The sequence below is a fragment of the Castor canadensis genome, chromosome 1 (genome assembly GCF_047511655.1).
Source record: "Castor canadensis chromosome 1, mCasCan1.hap1v2, whole genome shotgun sequence".
Taxonomy (NCBI): Eukaryota; Metazoa; Chordata; class Mammalia; order Rodentia; family Castoridae; genus Castor; species Castor canadensis.
Window position 1 is genome coordinate 45,590,594 of NC_133386.1, and position 25,775 is coordinate 45,616,368.

At 38.1% G+C, this 25,775-nt stretch overlaps 1 protein-coding gene across 1 annotated transcript in view; it reads right to left on the minus strand.

The window, feature by feature from the left end:
• The window catches only part of Dcbld1 (discoidin, CUB and LCCL domain containing 1), a 62,916-nt gene that overhangs the window by 26,968 nt on the left and 10,173 nt on the right, over positions 1 to 25,775 (minus strand). The window contains exon 2 of the mRNA XM_074075731.1: positions 10,151 to 10,363. Within this exon, the coding sequence (XP_073931832.1) occupies positions 10,151 to 10,363 (213 nt within the window). The remainder of the gene's footprint in view (positions 1 to 10,150; positions 10,364 to 25,775) is intronic.

Consider the following 25,775-nt stretch of genomic DNA (forward strand, 5'->3'; position numbering starts at 1 on the left):
GATAATGAACGCCTGTTATTGGCTTATATATTTATATTATATTTTTGTCATTATTTTAGAGTATATTCCTTCTGTTTATATAAAAAATGTTTACTGTAAAATAGTATGCTGTGTTACACTGGCAGCAGCCTCATAAATCTTGTTTATCAAGCCTCTTGATGGCATCAAGAGGCCATACTGAATGACTGACATGCACCATCTCAGTTTGTGTAAGTGCACAATGACAAAATTGCCTAAGGATGCATTTTTCAGAACATAGCCCTGTTAAGTGGCACATGTCTATATTTCCCTGTTTGAATCCTCAATCGTGACCTTTTTTTTTTTTTTTTTTTGGTGGCACTGGGGTTTAAACTCAGTTAGGCAGGTGCCCTTACCACTTGAGCCACTTTGCCAGCCCAGTCTTGACATTTAAGAAGGGTGTATACCTATATTCAAACATTAACAAAGATAAATTTCACTGGAAACCTAAATGAGTCCTGAGTGACTTCTAATTTTGACCATGGTTATATTCTCGTCCCAGGAAGTATTCCTGAATCAACAAACACGTTCAGTTAGACTGAACTCCAATCAGGCTCACACTTTCCATGGATATTTGCTTCATAACTAGCAGCACTGCATGTTTTATTGCAGTGGGAATGTTGTCTAATTTTCCATCTTCCCTCGCCTCTGTCCTCATCTGCAAGGCAGGTTCCTTTTTGCTTTGCAGTCACAAATTCCCATTATACTGAGCAAGAAATTCATTACATAGGCAGAAAAATCAGGGAAGAAGAACTATTTTCACCTTCTGTGGAATGTAACTGCACTCCTGGATCTTGGGCTGAGATTCAGTGATACCAAATGGAACAGCTTTGTGGCATTTGGCATCAGACATGAGACCAAGACTAGGCAGACAATGGACTGTTCCTTGGACAAAAGGAGTAACAGGCCAGGAACCACAGGAGCTGCCTTCTTTTAGCACAGTGGGCCAGTTTCTCTATGCACACCCCCGTCAGGGCTACTGTTCCATCAGTAGCTGAGAGAGAAATCCTGTATCTTCCCATGCATGAATAAAAGAGAGCTGTCCAGCAAGGAAGAAGAATCTGGCTGCTCCAAGCCAAACCCGGAACCCTCTTGATTCTCTGGCAATCTGACAATCTGTACAGCAATTTGCAGTACTTCTCCATTCGCCAAGGACTCTCTAAGACTTGGGCATTTCAAATTCAGTTAAAACAGTTCCAGGTCATTTCAGGCAGGTATGTGGGTTTGATCTTGAAACTGATGAAATTAAGTTATTGTTTCATCTGTGAAAGCAACATGTTAAAAAAACTGTTGTGTATAGCATTAACCACACTGTCAGTGGTTTTTTTTTTTTTTAAATAAAACCTCCATTACCACACTGTCAGTGGTTTAAAAAAACAAAACAAAACACAGAGACACCAAATGAAAACCTAACTCTTGAGAGATTTATCATAAATTAAAAGGAAAACAAAAAAGCCTCCTAAAAGCCCTCATTAGCCTTCTGAAGCATATACGTTTTTAATTTCTCATGACAGATAAGAACATGCCTGCTGGACCGCAGTGACCCTTCCTGGGAATGCCCCTCACAAGGCCAGCCACCTGGCACACTATCAGGAAAGACACAGCATGGCAGCTTTGTGCTTAGAGGCATGCTGATTAAACAGTCGCCCAAAATGCTGAGGTTGCAAACCATTGATTTGGGTCCATTTTCCATTTGGTTTTTTGTGTGTGCAATCAAATGGCAGGGTTTGTCTTTGCTTGCTAATTGCAGAAGGGCCATTGTACAAAATTAAAGAATTTTCAGGGCCATTTTCTTTGAAAAGGTAGAAAATTGGCATAAAAAAGGGATACTCCTGCACTATGCCATTAAAACCATAGTCACGTAACAATGTAAGTGGTATCCCTGAAGAGTTTTGGTCTCTGGTTCCCCAAAATCAGTGGCAGATGATAAATGAACCAGGAGGATTTGGGAACGCAGATCAAGAAGTATGTTAACACAGGGCACATCATCCACCCAGGCTATTACTTTCCTCCTTTCCAAATGGTGGCAATTATTGGATCACAATGTGTCTCCCAGAGAAGTATTTGGGCCAATAGCTTTTTCTCCTACAGACTTATGGTTATGTTAATGAAGCACCTACAGTGGGACATTCTGATTGATACAACCTTTTAGATGCTGGAAATTCCCTTGGAGGCTTTTGTTTTACCTTTAAAATTCTTAGGAACTTTGCATTTTACTCTGCATGTCTTAAGGACAGGATTTTCAAAACAAAAAATCAAGAAGCATAATGATTAGATTTTACTGCAGTATGTCAGATATGTATCCATTTAAAAATGATCAGAGAAAACTTGCGATTCTGAATCAAAACATTTCCTACTTTTCCCATTTCTCTTGTTTCTAGTATAATATAAGCATAAACAGCTGACTATACATCATTGTACATATAAATCACTGACAATGGTTAAAAAATATCGGGACAGAGGTGAAGATACAGGAAATGTAGGAGAGCAATTTTTTTTTCCTCAGTTCCCTTTATTTTTTTTATTGTTTTATTATTCATATGTGCATACAAGGCTTGGGTCATTTCTCCTTCCTGCCCCCACCCCCTCCCTTACCATCCAATCCGCCTCCTCCCTCTCCCCCCAACCCCCTCAATACCCAGCAGAAACTATTTTGCCCTTATTTATAATTTTGTTGTAGAGAGAGTATAAGCAATAATAGGAAGGAACAAATGTTTTTGCTGGCTGAGATAAGGATAGCTATACAGGGAGTTGACTCACATTAATTTCCTGTGCGTGTGTGTTACCTTCTAGGTTAATTCTTTTTGATCTAACCTTTTCTCTAGTTCCTGGTCCCCTTTTCCTATTGGCCTCAGTTGCTTTTAAGGTATCTGCTTTAGTTTCTCTGCGTTAAGGGCAACAAATGCTAGCTAATTTTTTAGGTGTCTTACCCATCCTCACCCCTCCCTGTGTGCTCTCGCTTTTATCATGTTAGGAGAGCAATTCTTGAACTTCCTGATTTCCCTATGGTGCAAATCGTTTAGCAGAACACGATTAATTTGATCATAAGTATGAGTACGATCCTACAGTATACTTTCCTTCCACCACTGGCCACCCTCTTCCTCATAGCATTTTGACTAAAAAGCTTTTTTTTTTTTACAGTGCTGTAGTTTGAACTCAGGCATTGAACTTGCTAGGCAGGTGCTCTACCACTTGAGCCACTCCACCAGCCCTAGAAAGCATTTTTAAACTTTAAATTCATATCAGTACTCTGTAAGTAAATGATTTCTCAGAACCCTATTTTATTCTCAGGATAACCTTATGGGGAAGCCCTGAGAAGTTTCCATTTCTTCCAGCAAGTAACAAACAAGAACTACAACTCGGGCCTTCTGCACAAACCAAGGGATCACATGGCTTCCATCACATTGAATCAGGATGGTGCAGTGGTTAATTACGAGCAGTGTCTCTGGAGTCAAAGGCCTACTTGAATCTTAAGTCTCGCTAAGTGGTCTTAAGTAAGCTACTTGACCTCTTTGAGCTTCAGTTTCCTTATGCACAGTGGTTCTAACATGATCTGTCTCGCAGGGTTATTGAATTAGTAACTCAGGTTCTGAGCCCAGTGCATTGTACAGAGCTGAGTGCTCAATCACAGGCACCTTCATGGCCTTTTCCATGCAAGCATGGGCCTAAAACCGTATGGAAATCAAGTCTTTCTTTAAATGCAGATGTCTGTAGATAAAGAAAATCTTAGTGTGAATCTTGATATTTGAATTTCTTTTGTAACAATCTGATTTTTATGCTATGTTTGCTAAAACCAAGCTACATGCAAACTGATTGGTCAAGTGTTGATAGTGCAAATGCAATTATAAGATTATGCTAAACATTAAGGGATAATAAAAGGATGAATAAAAGGCACTTACTGGCTCAAGAAATTCCCTATCTGGTTGAGAAGCTAAAATAATTACCTTGAGCCAGGGATGATGGTACATACATGTAATGTATTTGGGAGGCTCAAGCAGGAGAGTCATGAACCCAAGCCAGCCTGGGCAATATAGCAAAACTCTGCCTCAAAAAAACAAAAAGAACTGGAGGTGCAAGCAGTAGAGTCCCTGACTAGTGAAATTGGTACTCTGTTGAAAATTTAGAAAGAGCTAATGAGCACAAAAGAGGGAGTGACTAGAATTGCCAGATAGCAGAGAAATTTATAGGGCAGGGACTCCTGGATTGGAGGCTGAGGGGAGAGAAGAGAGAAGAAAGGGGGTTGGGGGGAGAGAGAGAGAGAGAGAACGAGAGAGATTATTGAATATGAATGAATGAATGATATGAATGAATGAATGAGTGTGTGTTAGAAAGGGACAGGAAAGGGGAGAAAACATGGAAGGAATAACATCAACAAATGTAAAAATGTACCAGGGCAGGAAACTGTATGATCCATTTAGGAAAAGACATGGAGATGGGGGGGGGGGGTGTCAGAGATGAGGATGGTCAGGGGAATGAAAAAGAAAGTCAGAAAAGGCTTGGATTTCATGATAGCAAAGTTCTGAAGACAATGGGGCACAGTTAATAATTTTTAAAATGAGAAATCTTTATAACAATATTTAACAAGATAATCTTAGCTGGCCTGGAAGAAATGGAGATTGGCAAGAGGGAGGAAATCAGGAGGTTATTTACAGAAGAAATACATGTTGTGTATCCCTTATCTGAAATGCTGAGGAGCAGAAGTATTTCAGATTTTGAAGTTTTCTGGATTTGGAAATATTTGCAAAGCTTAAAGCTCCAGTTGAGCACCCCTAACAGGAAGATCCAAATTCTGAAATGCTCTGAAATCCACCAACTTTTTGAGGGTCAAGTCAGTCTTCAAAAACTTCTGGACTTTGGAGCATTTTTGATATCAGATTTTCAGATTAGGGATGTGCAACCTGAAAGTAAATGTATTAACTGAATGTCACTGGCCCACATCTGTAAACCTAGCTACTTGGGAGGCAGAGATCAGGAGGATCATGGTTCAAGGCCAACCCTGGTAAAAAAGTTCACAAGACCCCATCTCAACAGAAATGGCTGGGCATGGTGGCATAAGCCTATCATCTCAGCTACTGTGGGAAGCACAAATACAAGGACCATGATCCAGGCTTCCCAGGCAAAAAGTGAGACCCTATCTCAAAAACAACCAAAACAAAAAGGGCTGGAGGCATGGCTAAAGTAGTTGAGAATCTGCCTAGCAAACACAAAGCTCTGAGTTCAAATCCCACCACCACAAGTAAATGTATTCATTCCTAGAATAGAATTGGGTACCTTAATCAAGTTTTTATTATCTTAAGTGCCTAAATATAAGATGAGCTGGTTTTCCAAAACCTTTTTCTGAAAAGAAGGCATCACTTTGTATTTGAGTCCTATCCAAGTTTCATATTACATTGATTTATTGATGGTCTACAAAGAATTTAGGGGAAGGTACTTCAGCTTGAAATAACCTAAAATCAATCAATGTAGTTTTTATGCAAAAAAGGGCCCACCATACAAGACAGTAAAAAGGAAAGCAAAGAAATTTAATGTAGATTTAATTTTCATTCTGGGAATATCTATGACCTCGAAATTGTGGATGTTGAAAACTGTTATAAAAAAGTCTTTTACAGATTGGGCACGGTGGTTCATGCCTGTAATACTAGTTACTTGGAAGGTAGAGCCCAGGGGAATCCCACCTCAAGGCCATCTGGGCAAAAAGTTCACTAAGACCCCTATCCCAGCCAATGGCTGGGTGTGGGACACATGTCTGTCACGTCCAACCACACGGGGAAGCACAAATAAGAGGCTCGCAGTTCAGGCCAGCCCAGGCATAAAGTGAGACCTTATGTCAAAAATATCCAATAGGTCAGGAGCCGGTGGTTCACACGTGCAATCCTAGCTACTCAGGAAGCAGAGATCAGGAAGATCATGGGTCAAGGCCAGCCCCCAGTGAAATAGTTTGGGAAACCCTAAAAAAAAAGGGCTAGTGGAGGGGCTCAAGCAGTAAGAGCACCTGCCTAGCAAGCATGAGGCTCTGAGTTCAAACTTCAGTAACATCAAAAAGAGAGAGAGAACATCAAACCAAATTGACAGACATTATACAAAACTCTTTAAACTTTACAAAAGGTTGAGACAGACCAAGGAACTACCCCGGATTAAAGGAGACTGAGGCAGCATGATAACTAAATGCTTCATGATCCTCAACTGGATCCCAGACTGAAAAAGGGACATTAGTGTTTCTTTTGACAGGAGTCTCAGTTATTTGATATCTTAAATAAGAATCGTGAATTCTCTTAATTATAGCAAAAATAATGTGTACCTAAGCAAAGTATGATTCTTCTTAAACATTTTATTATCAAGATAATGGCACCCATGATATTGAAACTCAGTGTTGACTTAATCCAAATTTTTTTTATAAATTTACAAGTTAAATTGATGTTTAAAACTATCTTTAATAACTTTTTTCCTTATTTCTAAAGTTAGGTTGACACATTTAAATTCATCACTTGTTCTGCTTTTTAACTATTTCAAAGGTATTTTGTAGTTTTCGTTTGTTTTATTTTTAGATAGGGTCTCACTATATAGCCCAGGCTGGCCTTGAACCCAAGGCCTCAGCCTCCCAAGTGCTGGGTTTACAGGAGAGTACTATCATGCCTGGTTTCAAGGGTATTTTGAAAAGTCACTTTCTTAACTCAGCCATAAAAGTACATTCTTCTCATCAGTGCTTGAGTCTGAAAGATCAGCCATAATTATATTACAGGACAAACAGAAGAATAATAATTCCATCTTGTCTATATCAGGCCTTTTAACACCAATGAGATCAAGTGCATATTGCCTGATTACTGTGAACACTGGTGTGGGTTTTTACACTTATTTACAGTTCACACTACTACCAATAATGTGGATTTTTTAAAGGGCCAAAGTAACTGAACCAAACATTTAAAACAAAATTGCCATGGGATGAACCACTGAAAATTAATTGCAGAATGATGAAAACTGTATTAATTCAGCATCCTTACAATGTCAATTTAATCACATTCCAAGCATGCCCACTCTTGGCAATGCTTATAAATACTAATGCCAGGAAACATTATTCTTTTTCAAAACATCAACTCTACATTCAAAATTCTCATAGTTTTGAGTCTTAAAGTCTCTAGCCAGTGAGTTTTAACAATTAGGTGGTTAATGAAAAGTATCAAGCTGGATAAACTGAAACTGCTCAGCTGTTTCAGCCACACACATAATTGTTAGAGCCACCATCTACCAGAATTATAGGAAGAATCCCTCCTTGCTGCACATCAGTGGGAAATAATTCTCCAATATAGCTGTGGATCCTGGGACCCTGCACTGGCAGTAGGGTCAAACCTCTGCCATCATGCAGATTCTGTGGCCACATAACTGCTAAAGTGCCTCCCACACATCCTGTGTGCAACAGCCACACAGGACTCCCCAGGGCACAGAAAGAAAAGTTTTTTGTCTGCCTTTTCCACCTTCTGCATTCCTTGAAGAATGCAGGGGACTATTTTAACTCAGTTAAAATATAAGTCTGGTTAATGTTTTTGGTCAAAGGAAATCTTTAAAGTAGCCACAAAAGAGAGAAACTCTGAGTATCATTAAACATTTTATCTTAATAACATCTCCAACTAAAGATACTACTACTTACTCCTTGAGTTTTAGACAAAATTGCTACATGATACTATAAAGGACTAGTTCATTTGAGAAAGGTAATAATTTAATGGCTTTCTTTGAGTAGTGGAACTGGGAAAGAGGTGCAAAGGAAATAGATGTCTTGGAGCTACAAAGACAAAGGAATAAATCTTTCTCCCAGTCCTTAGTTAAGAGCTAGCTGTGTGATCTTGGGCATGTCACCTAAGCTCACTGTGCCTCTAATTATCTGTAGAAAGAAATTAATAATGTCTGCTCAATGGTGGATGTGGGATTCTAGAAAATGTGTGTAATGGTAAAGCCTCCACTAGGCACTCATTCGGCACTGAACATGCTCACTTCTATGAACATACATTCTCTTTTTAAAAGACAAACACAATTTTGTATAGAAAAATTTTGAATAGAAATAAAATTTTGGTTGTGTTTTTGCTATGAATGAATTGCAATTCATTACCCATTTCCTAGTGAAAAGTGTAAGTCTTAAAATGGGTGTCGTGGTTCATGCCTATAGACTCAGCACTCAGAAGGCTGAGGCCAGAAGATTGCAAGTTTGAGGCCCATTTGTGTTATAATAGTGAGTTTGAGGCCAACCTGGATTACATAGTGAAACCCTGTCTCATGAAACAAAACAACAGCAACAAAAAAGAACTAGAAACATGGCGGACAGTAATCCTGAAACAGCAAGTCATTTTCAAGCCCAGCTTGAGATATGTAGTTAACCCATTCTTTTCCTCCTTTTTGTATATTTGGGGATTTACCTCACAAAATTGATAAGAAAAACTCCCGGGTGTGGGAAAATCAGGTCCGTTTATCTGTTTGTCCAAGGTTTGCTTTGAGAGGATGTATTCCTCTTAGGAGCTGCTCTCACCTCAACAAAGCAACAGAGATGGTTCCTCCACTGCTCTGCAAACAGGTGGAATTAACTCTTCATCTTTGGGGCAAGGTAGCTACTTCTCTAAAGAGGTCAGCATGGAAAGGCCATTTCTGGTGGTGCAGTAGTTTGCCTCACATTTTATACTGATGCACTGACACTTGATCCCCACCTTGGAAACTAAATGAAATCTCCTAGCTTATGAAATATTACCTGACAAAGGGCCCCCCAAGTTAATATACATTTCAAATTCCTCCAGGGGACTTAAATATCCCCTTTTTCCACTTGAGTCACATTCCAGTTAAAAAGCTGCAACCCATCACGTGAAAACTACCACCTCGACTCTGTCAACGTAATTTGACCATTATTAAAATAGACAAACTATTTCCAAGGATTTAAAAAAAAAATTTTGAATGTGAGCAAGGCTTGATGGTTCATGCCTATAATCCCAGCACTCAGGAGGCTGAGACAGGAAAATGGAGAATTCCAGGCTAGCCTGAGTTATCATAGCAAGACTGTCTAAAAAAAAAAAAAGCAAACAAATAGTATTAGATCTTTTTTGCATGGGGTTAGATAGGTTTAGACCTCTGAGTTGTCTCGGGGTGTTCTGGGCTGTAGACTGTGGAGGAGGTATGAGGAGCTAGGAGGCAACTTTGGACACAAGGATAAAGACAGGTAGATAGCTGAGTGTGTTTGAGAACCTGATTGTGTTGCTAATGGACGGAGGGGAGGTTACCTCATGCCTGTATCATTTTTGGAGTTGGATGTATATAGAATTTTAGAAAAATCTCTAAACTCAAAGAATGGTGTATATGGGATTTTGACATTGTGTAACTCCACAATGTTTTCTCAAGCTTATGATCAAAGCATCACTGTTATGGTAATTCCTGGCTCCCAGACACTAGTATCATAATTCAAAGCATAAAAGACTAAATTTCAAAGGCTATTCAGGACACTGTCTTTTATACTTGCCAACCTTCTTCAGAAAACTCCAACCCCTGTCACACCTGTATAACACCCCTGTATATTCCCTCACCTCATTCCGGTTTCTGTTCAAATGTCCCCTTGTTGGAGAGGCCTCCCTCACCATCCTATATGAAACAGCATAAACAGACTCTAAAACAGGCTCCACATCACCTTGGGGTGCTTTATTTTTCCTTATTCTTCTTTCTCACCATGGTCATATTACAGATGCATTTATTTTCTTCCTTCCTCTATTCACAGGTATAAGCTTATTGAAAGGAATTTTGTTTTTTCACTGCTGTTTACCAGTTCTTCAGCGTATCTGACACACTTAGTAGTCACTATTCAATAGACGGTAAAATGAAGATGATTCGTAGATGTTTTAGCCAAATGTCACATTTCTCCAATTCTCTTCTCATCAAGACTGAAACTCAAACAAAGCTTCAGACACATACAAAAAGCTAATTTCTACCATCTCCTTAGATAGTCTTTGTAGTTTAAGAAGCAAGCATATTCATCTAAGCTACCCTGAGAATTTACACAAAGCAAGTTTCTCTGCCAATCTTCCTAGGCTATAGTTAATTAGCATACCACTCTCCCTTGTCCTCATATCTCAAATGTTTTCATGCTCACAGAAACACACAATTTTCTTACCATACTTATCTGAAGAGCTGGTGAAGAGAAGATAGTCAGAAGTACAGGTCTGGGATTCAATATTCAAATCCCCCAACTTCAGAATCAGTCTCTTCCCCTTTGGGACTGTGATAGTCTTTTCACAAATAGTGTGATTGGGGTAAGTCCCTGGATAATTCTTGGATGTCATTGTGCCACTATCCTGATAGGTCACTATGTGCCCACAGCCATCACCTGGTAAAGAAAAGACGAAGATGTAAGTGCAATTAATTCTTACTAAGGATCGAGAGAGTCTAATACAAACTCCAAGTTATATATTTTATTCTCTGTTTTTTTTTTGGAGAGAAGGAAAAGCTAAATAATAAAGACTGAATTATTAAACAGTATCTATTGTTTCAGGTGATTTCCTCGATTCCTGTTTTAATCTTCTGAACATCATTGATCAAAATGTTTCATATACTGAATTAGGATACAAAGCCCTTAGGAAACACTTCATTCAATCATACTATTTTTTTGTAGTCATTTATCCATCTACCCATTCAAACTTGTCCTGGCATTCAAACGTTTGTCAAGCTACCCCCAAATAAATGTCATGCAATAATTTGCAGAGGAAATAATATCACTCACTTCGGACATGTGTACCGATGAATGAAAAAATGTAAACAAAATGCTTCTGGCAGAATCTGAGGTTTATGCTGATAGTATTTTGTTTAGATGTAAGTCACTTAGCTAGGGACTGAGCCTAACAACCATTCCATATTCATGTTAATGACAGTAAACAAAAATTAAAGGCTTTCATAAAAAAAAATTCAATTTACTTTGAGTGCCAGAGGCTCACTTCTGTAATCCTAGCTTCTCCGGAAGCAGAGGTCAAGAGGAACATAGTTTGAAGTGAGTCCAGTAAAATGGTTCATGAGACCATATCTTGAAAATAGTCAACACAAAAAAAGGGCTGGTGAAGTGGATCAAGCAGTGGAGCACCTACCTAGCAAGCTTGAGGCTCTGAGTTCAAACCCTAGTACTGCAAACAAAACAAAATAAAAAAACCTCAATTTACAGTTTCTCTTGAAAACTGGAGTCATGATAATCACATAAATGGACATTCTCACAGGGCTAGTGATATAGTGGTTGTTCCTTGAAAAGAGACGGACACCTCATAAAGCAACCCTGAGAAAACTAGCATAGATACAAACAATTATGCATATAAATATACACATAATTAAACTTTTCTAAGCCACCAAGAAACAACATAGCCAAATATTTAAATGACTCCAGTGGTAGTTCTATACAATTCTCCTTTCATAAGGGAGGAGGAAAAAAAATTTTTTTAAAGAAAATATAACTGAATACGTGGATGCACATGCCTGTATCCCAACATTTGGGAGACTGGGGAAGGAGGTTCCAAAACTCAGGCCAGCTTGGGCTATACTTCAAGACTTTGTCTAAAAAAACAAAAATTCAAACCCTGCAACTGAATGTATAAAATGAGGGGCAATTATGTGAGTTAACCTACATGTGATTATTGTATTCCAAATTTCATTTTTTAGAGTTGACATGTCATGACAAAGGAAAATCCCAAGGTGTCATTTTTATTTAGTCTTGTAATTATACTTCTTTTCAATTACTTCTATACTAAGCCTAAGAGGAAATGTGTCACTCAGATGCTGGCAGAATGTGGGTAGGTGTGACTTTGACAGTTCCATCATTTCTTCTGTGCCTCTTGGGAAAATTTCCTTTTTCCATTAACTGTCAGAACAAAATCCCATGAGTCTTTGTTCAGCCAAAAACTGGAAATGCAAAGAACTGTAGAGTCCCAATTTATTAAACAATCTCTCTCTCACCTGTTGAAGTAGACAATTTATAGAGCTTTCTGTGGCAAGCACTAATATCATAAATTTATCTGGGGGTATTAACTACATCAGCAGTTTTCATCCTACAGTTTTGATGACTTCAAGTAGAAATATGCCAAAGGGGAAAAAGATGCCTGTGGCAAGCATCAGAGAGTGAGCAAGACAGATGAATGCAACTGAGCAATAGAGAAACACTATTCCCATGACCTCATCCTGACATTTAGGTGCCCAACTCTCACAGCCAGACTCTCTAATTGAGAACCCCAGACAAAGAAGATGACAAAAGTTATTTTAAAATCTAGCTGTTCGTGTTCCCTGTCATGTGTATCAATGTCAACATCCTAGTTGTGATACTGTACTATGGTTTTGCAAGATGTTATCATTTGGGAAAAAAAGAAAAAGGGTATATAACATCTTTCTGTATTAGTTCTTACAACTGCATGTGATCTACAATTATCTCAAAACAACAAGTTTGAGACACTGAAAAATCTTGTTAAAAATAATTTTTTTACAGTAAAAAAAAAAAAACAAACAAAAACCAGAAAAACCTGTCAGTCCAGTGAAATTTGGCTGGCTGGGGGTGAAAGTGAAGGGGCTTTTACTTCCTATTTTGTACTTCTTTATACTATTTGGAATTTGTTATCTTGTATGCTTCTCTTATTCAAACCGTTTTAATCAGCTGAGGCATTCATGCAAGTTTGCACTGAGAAGATTTCCATGGAATGAATGCCAATAAACCTCTCTGAACCAAAGCCATTATCCAAGTTCCACTGAAATGAACAGCTTCTAGTAAGATGTAACTGACTCTGGCTACGGTCCTCCGTGGACGATAAAACCATTGGGTAGAAAGTTGAGGAAGACCTTTAAAATGGAGGGATGAGGTTTGCTGCCATCTAAACTCATGGATGGATCTCAGCTTGAGTACATGTGAGACAACTGGATATTAGGTCTCCCAGTAGGATAAAATATGCTCTGTGCACCAATGTCTGGGAAAAGCAAAACATGTGAATCAATAATAACGACCTTGAGTCTCATCATACCTTTAGGGCCAACCTCAAGTCTACAGCACATGGAAGGGATAGCGGCTCAAGGTTACTGACATCAGGAGGAAGTCATTAGTTGAACCCAGTCTGCAGATATTCTTGGTGCAACTGATACAGCTTCCTCCACAGGAATTGTATGAAGACACACACAAACACACACAAAGTGTTTATTTTAGTTTGAAGGAAACGAAAAGAGTTGTAATAAACAAGGCCTGGTGTACATGTGTATAATCCCAGTACTCAGAAGGCTGAGGCGGGAAAATCAAGAGTCTGAGGCCAGTCTGTGCTACACAGTGAGACCCTGTCTCAAAAATAAAAACAAAGCTGGGGGTGTCGCTCAGTGGTAGAGTGCTTGCCTAGCATGTGCAAGATCCTAGGTTTGATCCCCAGCATCCCTCTCCCAAAAAAATACTTAGCAGAAAAGGGGAGAGGCAGAATAAATGAAAAGATATGGGAAAATATTAATGGTTGCCATGGCTGGACAATGAGCATTCATGGTGCTGAAAGAAAACTTAAAAATAGTAAAAAGTCAATTATTTTTGTGTGTGTGGGAGGCAGGATGGGGTGTGAACACAGGACTTCTTGCTGTTAGGCAAGCACTTATGGCTTGAGCCACGTCAGTCCCAAAAGTCGATCTTTAGAGGGAAAAAGTAAAGTCATGGCTTTATGACTACACTCCATGCAGTGCTGGGAGAAGGGATGGTAGACAGAACTGTCACATTACTGTGGTCCCTGGTAACAGCTGGATTAAACTGTCACCTACCTAACATCAAAAGGGGGGGGGTATAAAGAAGAGAGAAGGAGGAAGTTTTGTCACAGGGAACTGTCACCTACCTAACATCAAAGCGGGGAGAGTATAAAGAAGAGAGAAGGAGGAAGTTTTGTCACAGGGAATTTGTCTACTCTTCAAAAGCAACTACTACACAGCGTTCATCACTTCCTTCTTTTGAACTGAAATTGAACTGCCGAAGCACATCATGAATAATATGTTTCATTTCCTTTTCTTCATACACTGAAAGCACCTCTCCATTGGAGTATTCAAGGGTGGTCATCTGGGATGGGCCTTAATTCTGGTATTTACTCAGAGCCACAGCTGCTCTATGAGACTGACCAACCATTTCTTTAAAATTTACAAAAATAAAACTGAATGTACAAAGTTTAGATTTAAAAAAGTGTCAGTATGCATAAATATTTCAAAACTCTCAAAGTGATCTGTACTAGGAATGTAAGTATTATAATTCTAAACATTTGGAAACAATCTTCATTGGAAAAGAATAGTCAAATTGTGATACCTCCAAGCAATGTGATATTAAGGAAAATAGTCCTATTTTCGAAGAGTATTTTAAAACAATATAATACATGGATATGTAGTCATGACAGGAGTTTACAATTGATTTACATTTTATTTACACATTTGTCTTCTAAATTTTCTATAATGTGAACACATCTAAATAAAAAAAATAATATAATTAAAAATACCAAATTTACCTAATGCTCTTTGTAACAATTAGGGTTACTTCAGCATTTGCCTTACAATACAGATGGAAAGTTTCCACAAATCCCTATGCTAAAACTGTCATTAAAAATTCATGCAACAAGCTGGGGAAGGAAACACATACTTCTAATTCAAGCGCTTGGGAGGTGGAGGCAGGAAGATCAAGAATTAGAGGCCAGCCTGGGCTACACAGTGAGTGCCAGGCCAACATGGGCTATATGGTGACACTGGCTCAAAAAGAAATCATGTAACAAACAGCTATGAATTTAGCACAATGTAATTCTCATTTCAAGGAGCTTACAGTCACGAGGAAAGAGACATATTAACAAGTAATTCTTTTTTTAATTAGCATAAATTGTACAAAGGGGTTTCATTGTGATATTATCAGACATGCATATAATGTACTTCTGATCAAATTCACCTCCTCTATTACTCTCTCTCATTCTTCCTCCTCCTCCAACCCAACCCAAGTAATTCTTGCGAGTAAGGTGACAGGTACAAAGCCAGAGATATGGGTTCAATATGTATTCCCCAAATGCTCAAAATTAATGGTTAGCCTTTAAAAGCAGTTCAGGAGGTATGGATATCTAAGCTATTTTCTAAATAAGTTTAAAATAAACCCTGAATGTTTGTCTACATGAACCAACCTTTTATTTAGTCTACTCTAATTCCACCCACTATGGAAGGAAACAATAACTTCCTTAAAAGACTATTTCCCTTTGATAAAAAATCATGTTCCACTAACAGAAAAGCAAAATAAGATACACCTAGTATGAGCTCAGTTCTGCAATACTAGAAAGCATGATTCACACTTTAAAGGAACAATTTTAACAGAGTTCCAATTGTGGGAAAATGATTTGGGTGAACTATAATGACAATTGCAAAACTACTTTTCAGACTGATTATTAACTAGTCTGTAGAGTAAGATAGCAGCATCAAACTTTTTTGATTATGACCCATAGTCAGGACATACATATTTTTCACCAAAGCCCAAGTAAACACATATGCAAATGTATGCATAAATAAAAAAAGGTGAGTGGTATTCTTTTAATATGTGGAGTGCACCATCGTATTTCCTACTTGACTCCATTTCATTATTTATTTCATTAAGCACACTGTTCTGCCTACTGGAATTGATTGCACTGCTTATTCATGGGTTCCAACCAGAAATTTGGAAAAGAGTACTCTGAAATATCACAAGAGTGAAACCATTTCTAAAAACATGATTTCATTACAGTTGCATCCAGTCTTCCTATATTCAAGTTACAGCAGGTCTCAAAAGACACACAATCATCCATGTGTGGGTGTGAGAAAATTTCTCCCCATGTCTAAGATCAAGTGAGCTGTTGATGACTACAATCTTTTCAACCACAAAGGCGAGCTTGCAATTATTACCAGCTCTTTGTCAGACAGATTTCCCAAGGCATGGCTAAATCCACCGTTAGCCATACTCTCTGACAAACTGCTCTTTTCCAGTTGTACTTACCTTTACATATTGCATGTTGCCAAAAGAAATGACAAAAAAAAAAAAGGCAGAAGAGCCTAAGTGGCTACGTGAGAATAAAAGGAAATAAAACAAAGTAGAGATGATAAAACAGAACAATTATTCAAAATTCTTAGTTTTTCTGAAAGGAAAATTCATGATATTATTATGCTGAAAGTCACAGCCATATGCTAGAAACACGGACCAAGTTCTTCAAAACTGTTTGATAATCTCTTTCAATCTTACTCTTACCACATATAAAACAGATGTTAATGATCTGAATAATGATCTAATGAAGCCAATGGTTTTGCTTCCACTAATCAAAGACGTTTGAAAATAAGATAAAAGTCAACACAAGGGACTTGCCAAAAGTCTCTTCAAGGTAACTCTCAACACTATGTTTTCTACCAGCTCAAAGTATGATTGGAAAAAAAAATCACTTTGAATGTAAGAAAATGAATCAAATCTTTCAACAGATCCATCAATAACTTGCTGCATGATATGCAATTGAGTCCATCAGTGTGCAGAGACATCAATAATTTCCATGTTAAGATATTAAAGACAGCCAGGTGTTGGTGGCTCATGCCTGTAATCCCAGCTGCTTGGGAGGCAGAGATCAGGATCAAAGTTTGAGGCAGCCCAGGCAAATAGTTCAAGAGATCCTATGTCAAAAACACCCAACACAAAAAAGGGCTGACAGAATGGTTCAAGTGGTAGAGTGCCTATCTAACAAGCATGAGGCCTTGAGTTTAAACCCCAGTACTGCCCCCCCAAAAAAAAGATAATAAAAAGGGGTCGAGGTACAGTGGCTCACACCTGTAATCCTGACTATTGGAAAGGCTAAAATCAGGAGAATGGCTCAAAGCTACCCCAGGCAAAAAATAGGTGAGACCCTGTCTCAACAAAGAACCTGGGTGTCATGACACATGCCTGAGGTCCCAGCTAAGCAGGAGGTTGAGAGAGGATCACAGTTCAAGCTGGCCAGGGTAAAAAACATAAGACGCCGAAAATAGCTAAGCAAAAAGGGATTGAGATGCGGTTCAAGTGGTAGAGTGCCTGCATACTGAGGCCAAGAATTCCCAGTACCACAAACACACACACACACACACACACACAAGGTATTAAAGAGCTTCAGAATTTATATCCAATGGGAAAAAGCCCTCAGAAGCTAAGTCAGTGCTATTCTTTAATGTGCTACAAGTAAAATCAGTGAAAACTATAGTTCCTGGTCACTTCTCTGATCTTACACCTTGTACTGAAAGTTCATAGGGTGGAGGAAGAAAGCTGCACAACTACTACTTTGTAATTTCATAAGTCATTTCCATGTACTTGGGAGGTGACAGAGCACAATAATTACAGCCCAGAGTTCCGGTAAGCCCTGCCCAATACTGACCATGGGGCCTTATGTAAATCCAATCTCAACTTCATGATCTGAAATATATAGATAATGGTGGTCCAAAATCATAGGATTATCATGAGTACTAAAAGAAATGGAGCACAGAGTTAGGCATGATGATGCACACCTATAATACCAGCATTTAGGAGGCAGAGGCAGGATCACAAGTTCAAGGCCATCCACAGCTACATAACAAAAATTTTTAAAAATGACCATATTGTAAGAATTCAATACATTTTAGACTGCTATTATTTAAAAGAATACTATACATATTAAAGTATGCAGATTATTGCAACTCACTGGCTGTATGATCTTAAGAAGGCACCCATTTTGTGTCTACCAATTTTCCTCATGTTTAAAATCACAATCATAACTGGGTGTGGTGAAGATAAATGAGGCTATGTGTACTCAGCAATTTTGAAGTGCTGACAAAGCCTAATTAGAATGCATTCCCCGTATCTATCTACTGCCTTTGCACTGCTAGGTCCACATATCTCAAGTTTGTGTATCTCTGTTACTAAGTTACAAATGTTTTGAGGGCACTAACAACAAATTGGACATTAGTTAAAAGAAATGTCTTCATTTATTGACAAAAATTTAAGAAAAAACCCTTGCTCATATAGCCAAACAAGTCTAAGACAACTGTTTTATCTATGTTGAACAGATGCTCAGAATAAGGAAAAGTGGTAGCTGACTTTACCGATAATGTCAGGATGCTGACACAGTGTTCAAATTGCTGCTGCTAAAGTTGAAGAGAAACTCAGGTATCTTTCCTGTCTCCAGAACATGCTATGTTTCCTAACCTAGGTTTCACATTAAATGCAGATATCATCAATATTCAGATAAAGTATAATATTGATATTAATTTTTCTGTCTGGCATCCTGAAAACCCAACATAACCAAGGATAAAGTTCTCTTAGTAACAGAAATTAAAGCTATAAACATTTCTTCTTTGAATATGTGTTTTAACTTTTTTATCATTTTCAAATAATCAATAAGATAGCTGGTCATGGTGGCATACACCCATAATCCCAGCACTTGGGAGGCTGAGGCAGGAGGATGGAGTGTTCGAAGCCAGTCAGGGATACATAGTAAGTTCCAGATCAGCTAGTCTATACAGTGAGATCCTATTCAAAACAATAACAGAAAAACCAATAAAAACCAAAAAGTTAGTGGAATACAAGGAGGGAAATCACAAAATTAATTAAAGGGCCTTTCCTAATAATTTGTACATTTCCCATATATTTACTGTAAAAGACAACACTTACAGAATATTCTGAAAACTTTATTTTATCTTAATCTTCATGAAAGTTATATTGATATATGATACTGATAGTTCTCTTAAAATTGTGCTTTAAGAGACATTAATAGCTCTCTTAAAATTATATTTGTGCATACATATAGACAAACATACATATATTAAAGAGTAATATCTCAAACATCAAAGTGTATATGATTATAAGACAGAACATTTGCAACAAATACAATTAAAGCCCATGATACCCTTCTTCATCACAAGTCCCTCCCATTACCCCTATTCTAAACATTTAGAAATTGAGGGTCTGAGAAACAGAGCTTGGACTGAGCTGGGATGTGAACCTACCATAGAGTGGCATCACCAGCTCTATGGCCACCTTTGCCTAAAGCAACTGAAGCAGAGACATTTTAGGCATTGCCCAGGCTCACATTACTACTGAGCACCATCTTTACATTTTGTTATTTGCAGTCTCAAAATTAACGTGAGGAAAATAGTCATGTTTAATTCAGGGTTTCCTATAAAAATTATATGAGAAATTCCATTACCCTTTCTTTTGAATTATTCAAGTAGTCTTTACTAGACTATGAAGGGAAGAGTCTATTGAGAGGCCATAATTTCACCTCCAACAGAGATTGTTCACTTTGCTTAGCAATAATGTAACTCCTAACAGATGCTGTGTAAATGAAGATTTCAGGGATTAAAGTGTATTTCTCAAACTTCAGTCTGCACACTGATTCGCTGAGGATCCTGTAAGAATGCAGGGCCTGGAAACTGCATTTCTGAAAAGCTCTTGGTAATGAATATTCTTCTAGTTCCTGGTAAGATATACTCTTGAGTAAGAAGAGCCTAAAAGAGTCCTCAATATTAATAGGAATATTGAGATGAATCTTTTTAAAAGTGAGAAGCCCTTGAGTTATCAGTTATTATATGGTTATTTTTTAATATCCAGTCCTAAAATTGGAACACATCTATTTTCAATTTGCTGATATTATTTTCACTCTAGATTTCACTTATAAATACAAGATGAGCAGTAATAAGCTTCAGGGTCTATACTTAAGCCACACTGATATACCTGACACCCAGACAAGAGTGTCAATTTAGGAATTATTTGAGCATACTGTGGAAAATACACAAAGAAACAGGATGAGAAGGTTTTAGGGACATAGATGTAGGCATCCTATGAGGAAAAGCAATCAATGCTTACTAACCAGAAACTAGTAAATCTCAGTGGGGAGACATGATGGCATCTAAAAAGGTATGAAGCACAAGACTTAAGAAAAATAAACCATATAAACCTCGAATCACATTCCACAGTTCAGAAAACCACACCACTTTTATACATTCTGTATTCTGCACTGCAGATTTATCACCAGTGCCATAGGATTTTCAAAAGCCTTAAAATATTTCTGTGGCAAATGTGATCACTCCTAAGAGGAACTAAAAATTGTTAATTTAAAACTGGATTGCAGGGCTGGGGTCATGGCTCAAGTGGTGGAGCACCTGCCTAATCACACACAGCCTTGAGATCAAACCCTAGTACCACCAAATCCCACCCCCCTCCAGCCAACAATAACAAACAACAAAAACCTTGACTGAATAAATAACCCTCTGGCACTGTGTTCCTTCAAGATTTCTTTAAGGCCAGGCACTGATGGCTCATGCCTGTCATCCTAGCTACTCATGAGGCAGAGATCAGGAGGATTGTGGTTCAAAGCCAGCCCAGGCAAATAGTATGTGAGATCCTATCTCGAAAAAACCCACAAAAAAAAAGGGCTGGTGGCATGACCCAAAGTGTAGGCCCTGAGTTCAAACCCTTACAGCAAAAAAAAGAGACTTCTTTAACTTATTCTTCTCTGGGTAGGAGCATACAATGGTTTCCTTGCAATGACAAGCAGGCAGTCATATTAAGACCTTTAGGATTGTAGCTTATGTGCCTCATCCCACTTTGGACATACAAACGGAGTGTAGCTAAGATACATGGCTCAATCTCTTGGAATCCCAGATCCCTTAAAAACTCAGAATTGTTGGAACTGAATTAGATGCTAAATAATAAATATTAAATTAAATTAATAATAAATCAGGATACATACCAAAGCAGAGACTTTACATTTTATTTCCATGAGAAAGCCAACTCTGTAAGTAATGATTGGCTACTTTAAGTCATTGTTGAAGGGGAAGTTTTACTGATAAGAGACCATCATTCCACAAAGAAATGATGCAGGGCCTATGGCATCAAATTAAAGTTTCTGCACACCAAAAGAAACAGTTACCAGAACTGAGAGACAACCCAGGGAATGGGAGAAAAATCTTTGCCAGCTATTCAACAGATAATGGATTAATATCCAGAATGTACAAAGAGCTCAAAAAATTAACAGCAAAAATAAATAATTCAATTAATAAATGAGCAAAAGAATTGAACAGATAGTTCTCAGAAGAAATACACATAGCTAATAAATACATGAAGAAATGTTCAACATTCTTAGTCATAAAGACATACAAGTCAATGAAGTCTGCAGAACACTGCATCCAACTTCTACACAATACACATTCTTCTCAGCAGCCCATGGAACCTTCTCCAAAATAGATCATATCCTAGGGCACAAAGCAAGCCTCAGCAAATATAAGAAAACAGAAATTATACCGTGCATACTATCTGATCACAATGCAGTAAAAGTAGAACTCAACAACAAAAGTAAAGACAAAAAACATGCAGACAGTTGGAAACTAAACTCATTACTTAATGAACAATGGGTCATTGATGAAATAAAAGAGGAAATTAAAAGGTTCCTGGAAGTCAATGAAAATGAAAACACAACTACTGGAACCTATGGGACACAGCAAAGGCAGTCCTGAGAGGAAAGTTTACAGCCATGAGTGCATATATTAAAAAGACTGAAAGATCCCAATTCAGTGACCTAATGATACATCTCAAACTCCTAGAAAAACAAGAACAAACAACTCCCAAAACAAATAGGAGAGAAATAATAAAAATAAGAGCTGAAATCAATGAAATGGAAACCAAAAAAACCATACAAAGAATTAATGAAACAAAAAGTTGGTTCTTTGAAAAAATAAACAAGATAGACAGACCCCTGGCAAACCTGACTAAAATGAGGAGAGAAAAAACCAAAATTAGTAGAATCAGGAATGCTAAAGGGGAGATAACAACAAACACCATGGAAGTCCAGGAACTCATCAGAGACTACTTTGAGAACCTATATTCAAATAAATACTAAAATCTTAAAGAAATGGACAGATTTCTAGATAAATATGATCATCCAAAACTGAACCAAGAGGAAATTAATCACCTGAATAGATCTAGAACACAAAATGAAATTGAAGCAGCAATCAAGAGTCTCCCCAAAAAGAAAAGTCTAGGACCTCATGGATTCTCTGCTGAATTCTGTCAGACCTTTAAAGAACCGATACCAACCCTCCTTAAACTGTTCCACGAAATAGAAAGGGAAGGAAAATTGCCTAACACATTTTATGAAGCCAGTATTACACTTATCCCAAAACCAGGCAAAGACACCTCCAAAAAGGAGAACTATAGGCCAATCTACTCAATGAACACTGATGCAAAAATCACCAACAAAATAATGACAAACAGAATTCAACAACACATCAAAAAGATCATTCACCACGACCAAGGAGGCTTCATCCCAGGAATTCAGGGGTGGTTCAACATACGAAAATCAATAAACGTAATAAACCACATTAACAGAAGCAAAGACAAAAACCACTTGATCATCTCAATAGATGCAGAAAAACCCTTTGATAAGATCCAACACCATTTCATGATAAAAGCGCTAAGAAAACTAGGAATAGAAGGAAAGTACCTCAACATTATAAAAGCTATGTATGACAAACCTACAGCCAGCATTATACATAACGGAGAAAAACTGAAACCAATCCTTCTAAAATCAGGAACAAGACAAGGATGCCCACTATCTCCACTCCTATTCAACATAGTACTGGAATTCCTAGCCAGAGCAATTAGGCAAGAAGAAGGAATAAAAGGAATACAAATAGGTAAAGAAACTGTCAAAATATCCCTATTTGCAGACGACATGATCCTATACCTTAAAGACCCAAAAAACTCTACTCAGAAGCTTCTAGACACCATCAATAGCTATAGCAAGGTAGCAGGATATAAAATCAACACAGAAAAATCATTAACATTTCTATACACTAATAATGAACAAACTGAGAAAGAATATACGAAAACAATTCCATTTACAATAGCCTCAAAAAAAATCAAATACCTAGGTGTAAACCTAACAAAAGATGTCAATGACCTCTACAAGGAAAACTATAAACTTCTGAAGAGGTTGAGGAAGACTATAGAAAATGGAGAGATCTCCCATGCTCATGGATTGGTAGAATCAACATAGTAAAAATGTCTATACTCCCAAAAGTAATCTACATGTTTAATGCAATTCCCATCAAAATTCCAATGACATTCATTAAAGAGATTGAAAAATCTACCGTTAAATTTATATGGAAACACAAGAGGCCACGAATAGCCAAGGCAATACTCAGTCAAAAGAACAATGCAGGAGGTATCACAATACCTGACTTCAAACTATATTACAAAGCAATAACAATAAAAACAGCATGGTACTGGCACAAAAACAGACATGAAGACCAATGGAACAGAATAGAGGACCCAGATATGAAGCCACACAACTACAACCAACTTGCCTTTGACAAAGGCGCTAAAAATATACGATGGAGAAATAGCAGCCTCTTCAACAAAAACTGCTGGGAAAATAGTTTCTGCTGGGTATTGAGGGGGGGGGAGAGGGAGGGGGCAGAGTGGGTGGTAAGTGAGGGGGGTGGGGGCAGGGGGGAGAAATGACCCAAACCTTGTACGCACATATGAATAATAAAAAAAAAAAGTGAAAAAAAAAAAACTGCTGGGAAAACTGGTTAGCAGTCTGCAAAAAACTGAAACTAGATCCATGTATATCACCCTATACCAAGATTAACTCAAAATGGATCAAGGATCTTAATATCAGACCCCAAACTGTAAAGAAGATACAGGGAAGAGTAGGAAATACTCTGGAGTTAGTAGGTATAGGTAAGAACTTTCTCAATGGAACCCCAGCAGCACAGCAACTAAGAGATAGCATAGATAAATGGAACCTCATAAAACTAAAAAGCTTCTGTTCATCAAAAGAAATGGTCTCTAAACTGAAGAGATCACCCACAGAGTGGGAGAAAATATTTGCCAGCTACACATCAGACAAAGGACTGATAACCAGAATATATAGGGAACTTAAAAAACTAAATTCTCCCAAAACTAATGAACCAATAAAGAAATGGGCAAGTGAACTAAACAGAACTTTCTCAAAAGAAGAAATTCAAATGGCCAAAAAACACATGAAAAAATGCTCACCATCTCTAGCAATAAAGGAAATGCAAATTAAAACCACACTAAGATTCCACCTCACCCCTGTTAGAATAGCCATCATTAGCAACACCACCACCAACAGTGTTGGCGAGGATGCGGGGGAAAAAGGAACCCTCTTACACTGTTGGTGGGAATGTAAACTAGTACAACCACTCTGGAAAAAAATTTGGAGGCTACTTAAAAAGCTAAACATTGATCAACCATATAATCCAGCAATACCACTCTTGGGGATATACCCAAAAGACTGTGACACAGGTTATTCCAGAGGCACCTGCACACCTGTGTTTATTGTAGCACTATTCACAATAGCCAAGTTATGGAAACAGCCAAGATGCCCCACTACTGATGAATGGATTAAGAAAATGTGGTATCTATACACAATTGAATTTTATGCAGCCATGAAGAAGAACGGAATGTTATCATTTGCTGGTAAATGGATGGAATTGGAGAACATCATTCTGAGTGAGGTCAGCCTGGCCCAAAAGACCAAAAATCGTATGTTCTCCCTCATATGTGGACATTAGATCAAGGGCAAACACAACAAGGGGATTGGACTTTGAGCACGTGATAAAAGCGAGAGCACACAAGGGAGGGGTGAGGATAGGTAAGACACCTAAAAAATTAGCTAGCATTTGTTGCCCTCAACACAGAGAAACTAAAGCAGATACCTTAAAAGCAACTGAGGCCAATAGGAGAAGGGGACCAGGAACTAGAGAAAAGGTTAGATCAAAAAGAATTAACCTAGAAGGTAACACACATGCACGGGAAATCAATGTGAGTCAACTCCCTGTATAGCTATCCTTATCTCAACCAGCAAAAACACTTGTTCCTTCCTATTATTGCTTATACTCTCTCTTCTACAAAATTAGAGATAAGGTCAAAATAGTTTCTGCAGGGTATTGAGGGGGTGAGGGGGAGAGAGAGGGGGTAGAGTGGGTGGTAAGGGAGGGGGTGGGGGCAGGGGGGAGAAATGACCCAAGCCTTGTATGCACATATGAATAATAAAACAATAAAAAAAGAGATGGTTAAAAAAAAATGACATACAAGTCAAAAATCTCACTCCAGTCAGAATGGCCATCATCAAGAACACAAACAGCAAAGGCTGATGAGAATGTAGCAGAAAAGGAGCCCTCATATACTGCTGGTGGGAATGCAAACAACTATGGAAAACAGTACAGAGGTTCCTCAAAAACTATTAATAGACTTACCTAGTGACTCCACCATAGCATTCTTGGGCATGTATCTGAAGGAGCGTAAATCAATACCCAAGAGAGATACCTGCATACCCATGTTTACTGCAGCTGTGTTCACAATAGCTAAACTGTGGAGTCAGCCAAGATGCCCAACAACTGATTAATGGATAAAGAACATGTGAAATAGATATAGAGAGACAGATAGAAAGGTATTTTGTATTTCTCTCCCCCTCCACACACACCATGGAATAGTACGCAGCCATAAACAAAAATAAGCCAGGTACAGGTGGCTCACACCTATAATTCTAGCTACTTAGGAGGTAGAGCTCAGGAGGATGTATCTTGGAAGTCAACCCAGGCAAATAGTAAGGGAAATCTTATCTCAAAAACAACCAACACACACAAAAAAACAGGGCTGGTGGCATTGCTCAAGTGTTGGAGCACCTGCCAAGAAAGAATGACACCCTGAGAGGATGAATTTAACCACAATTTATTGTAAGCACTTTTGTAAA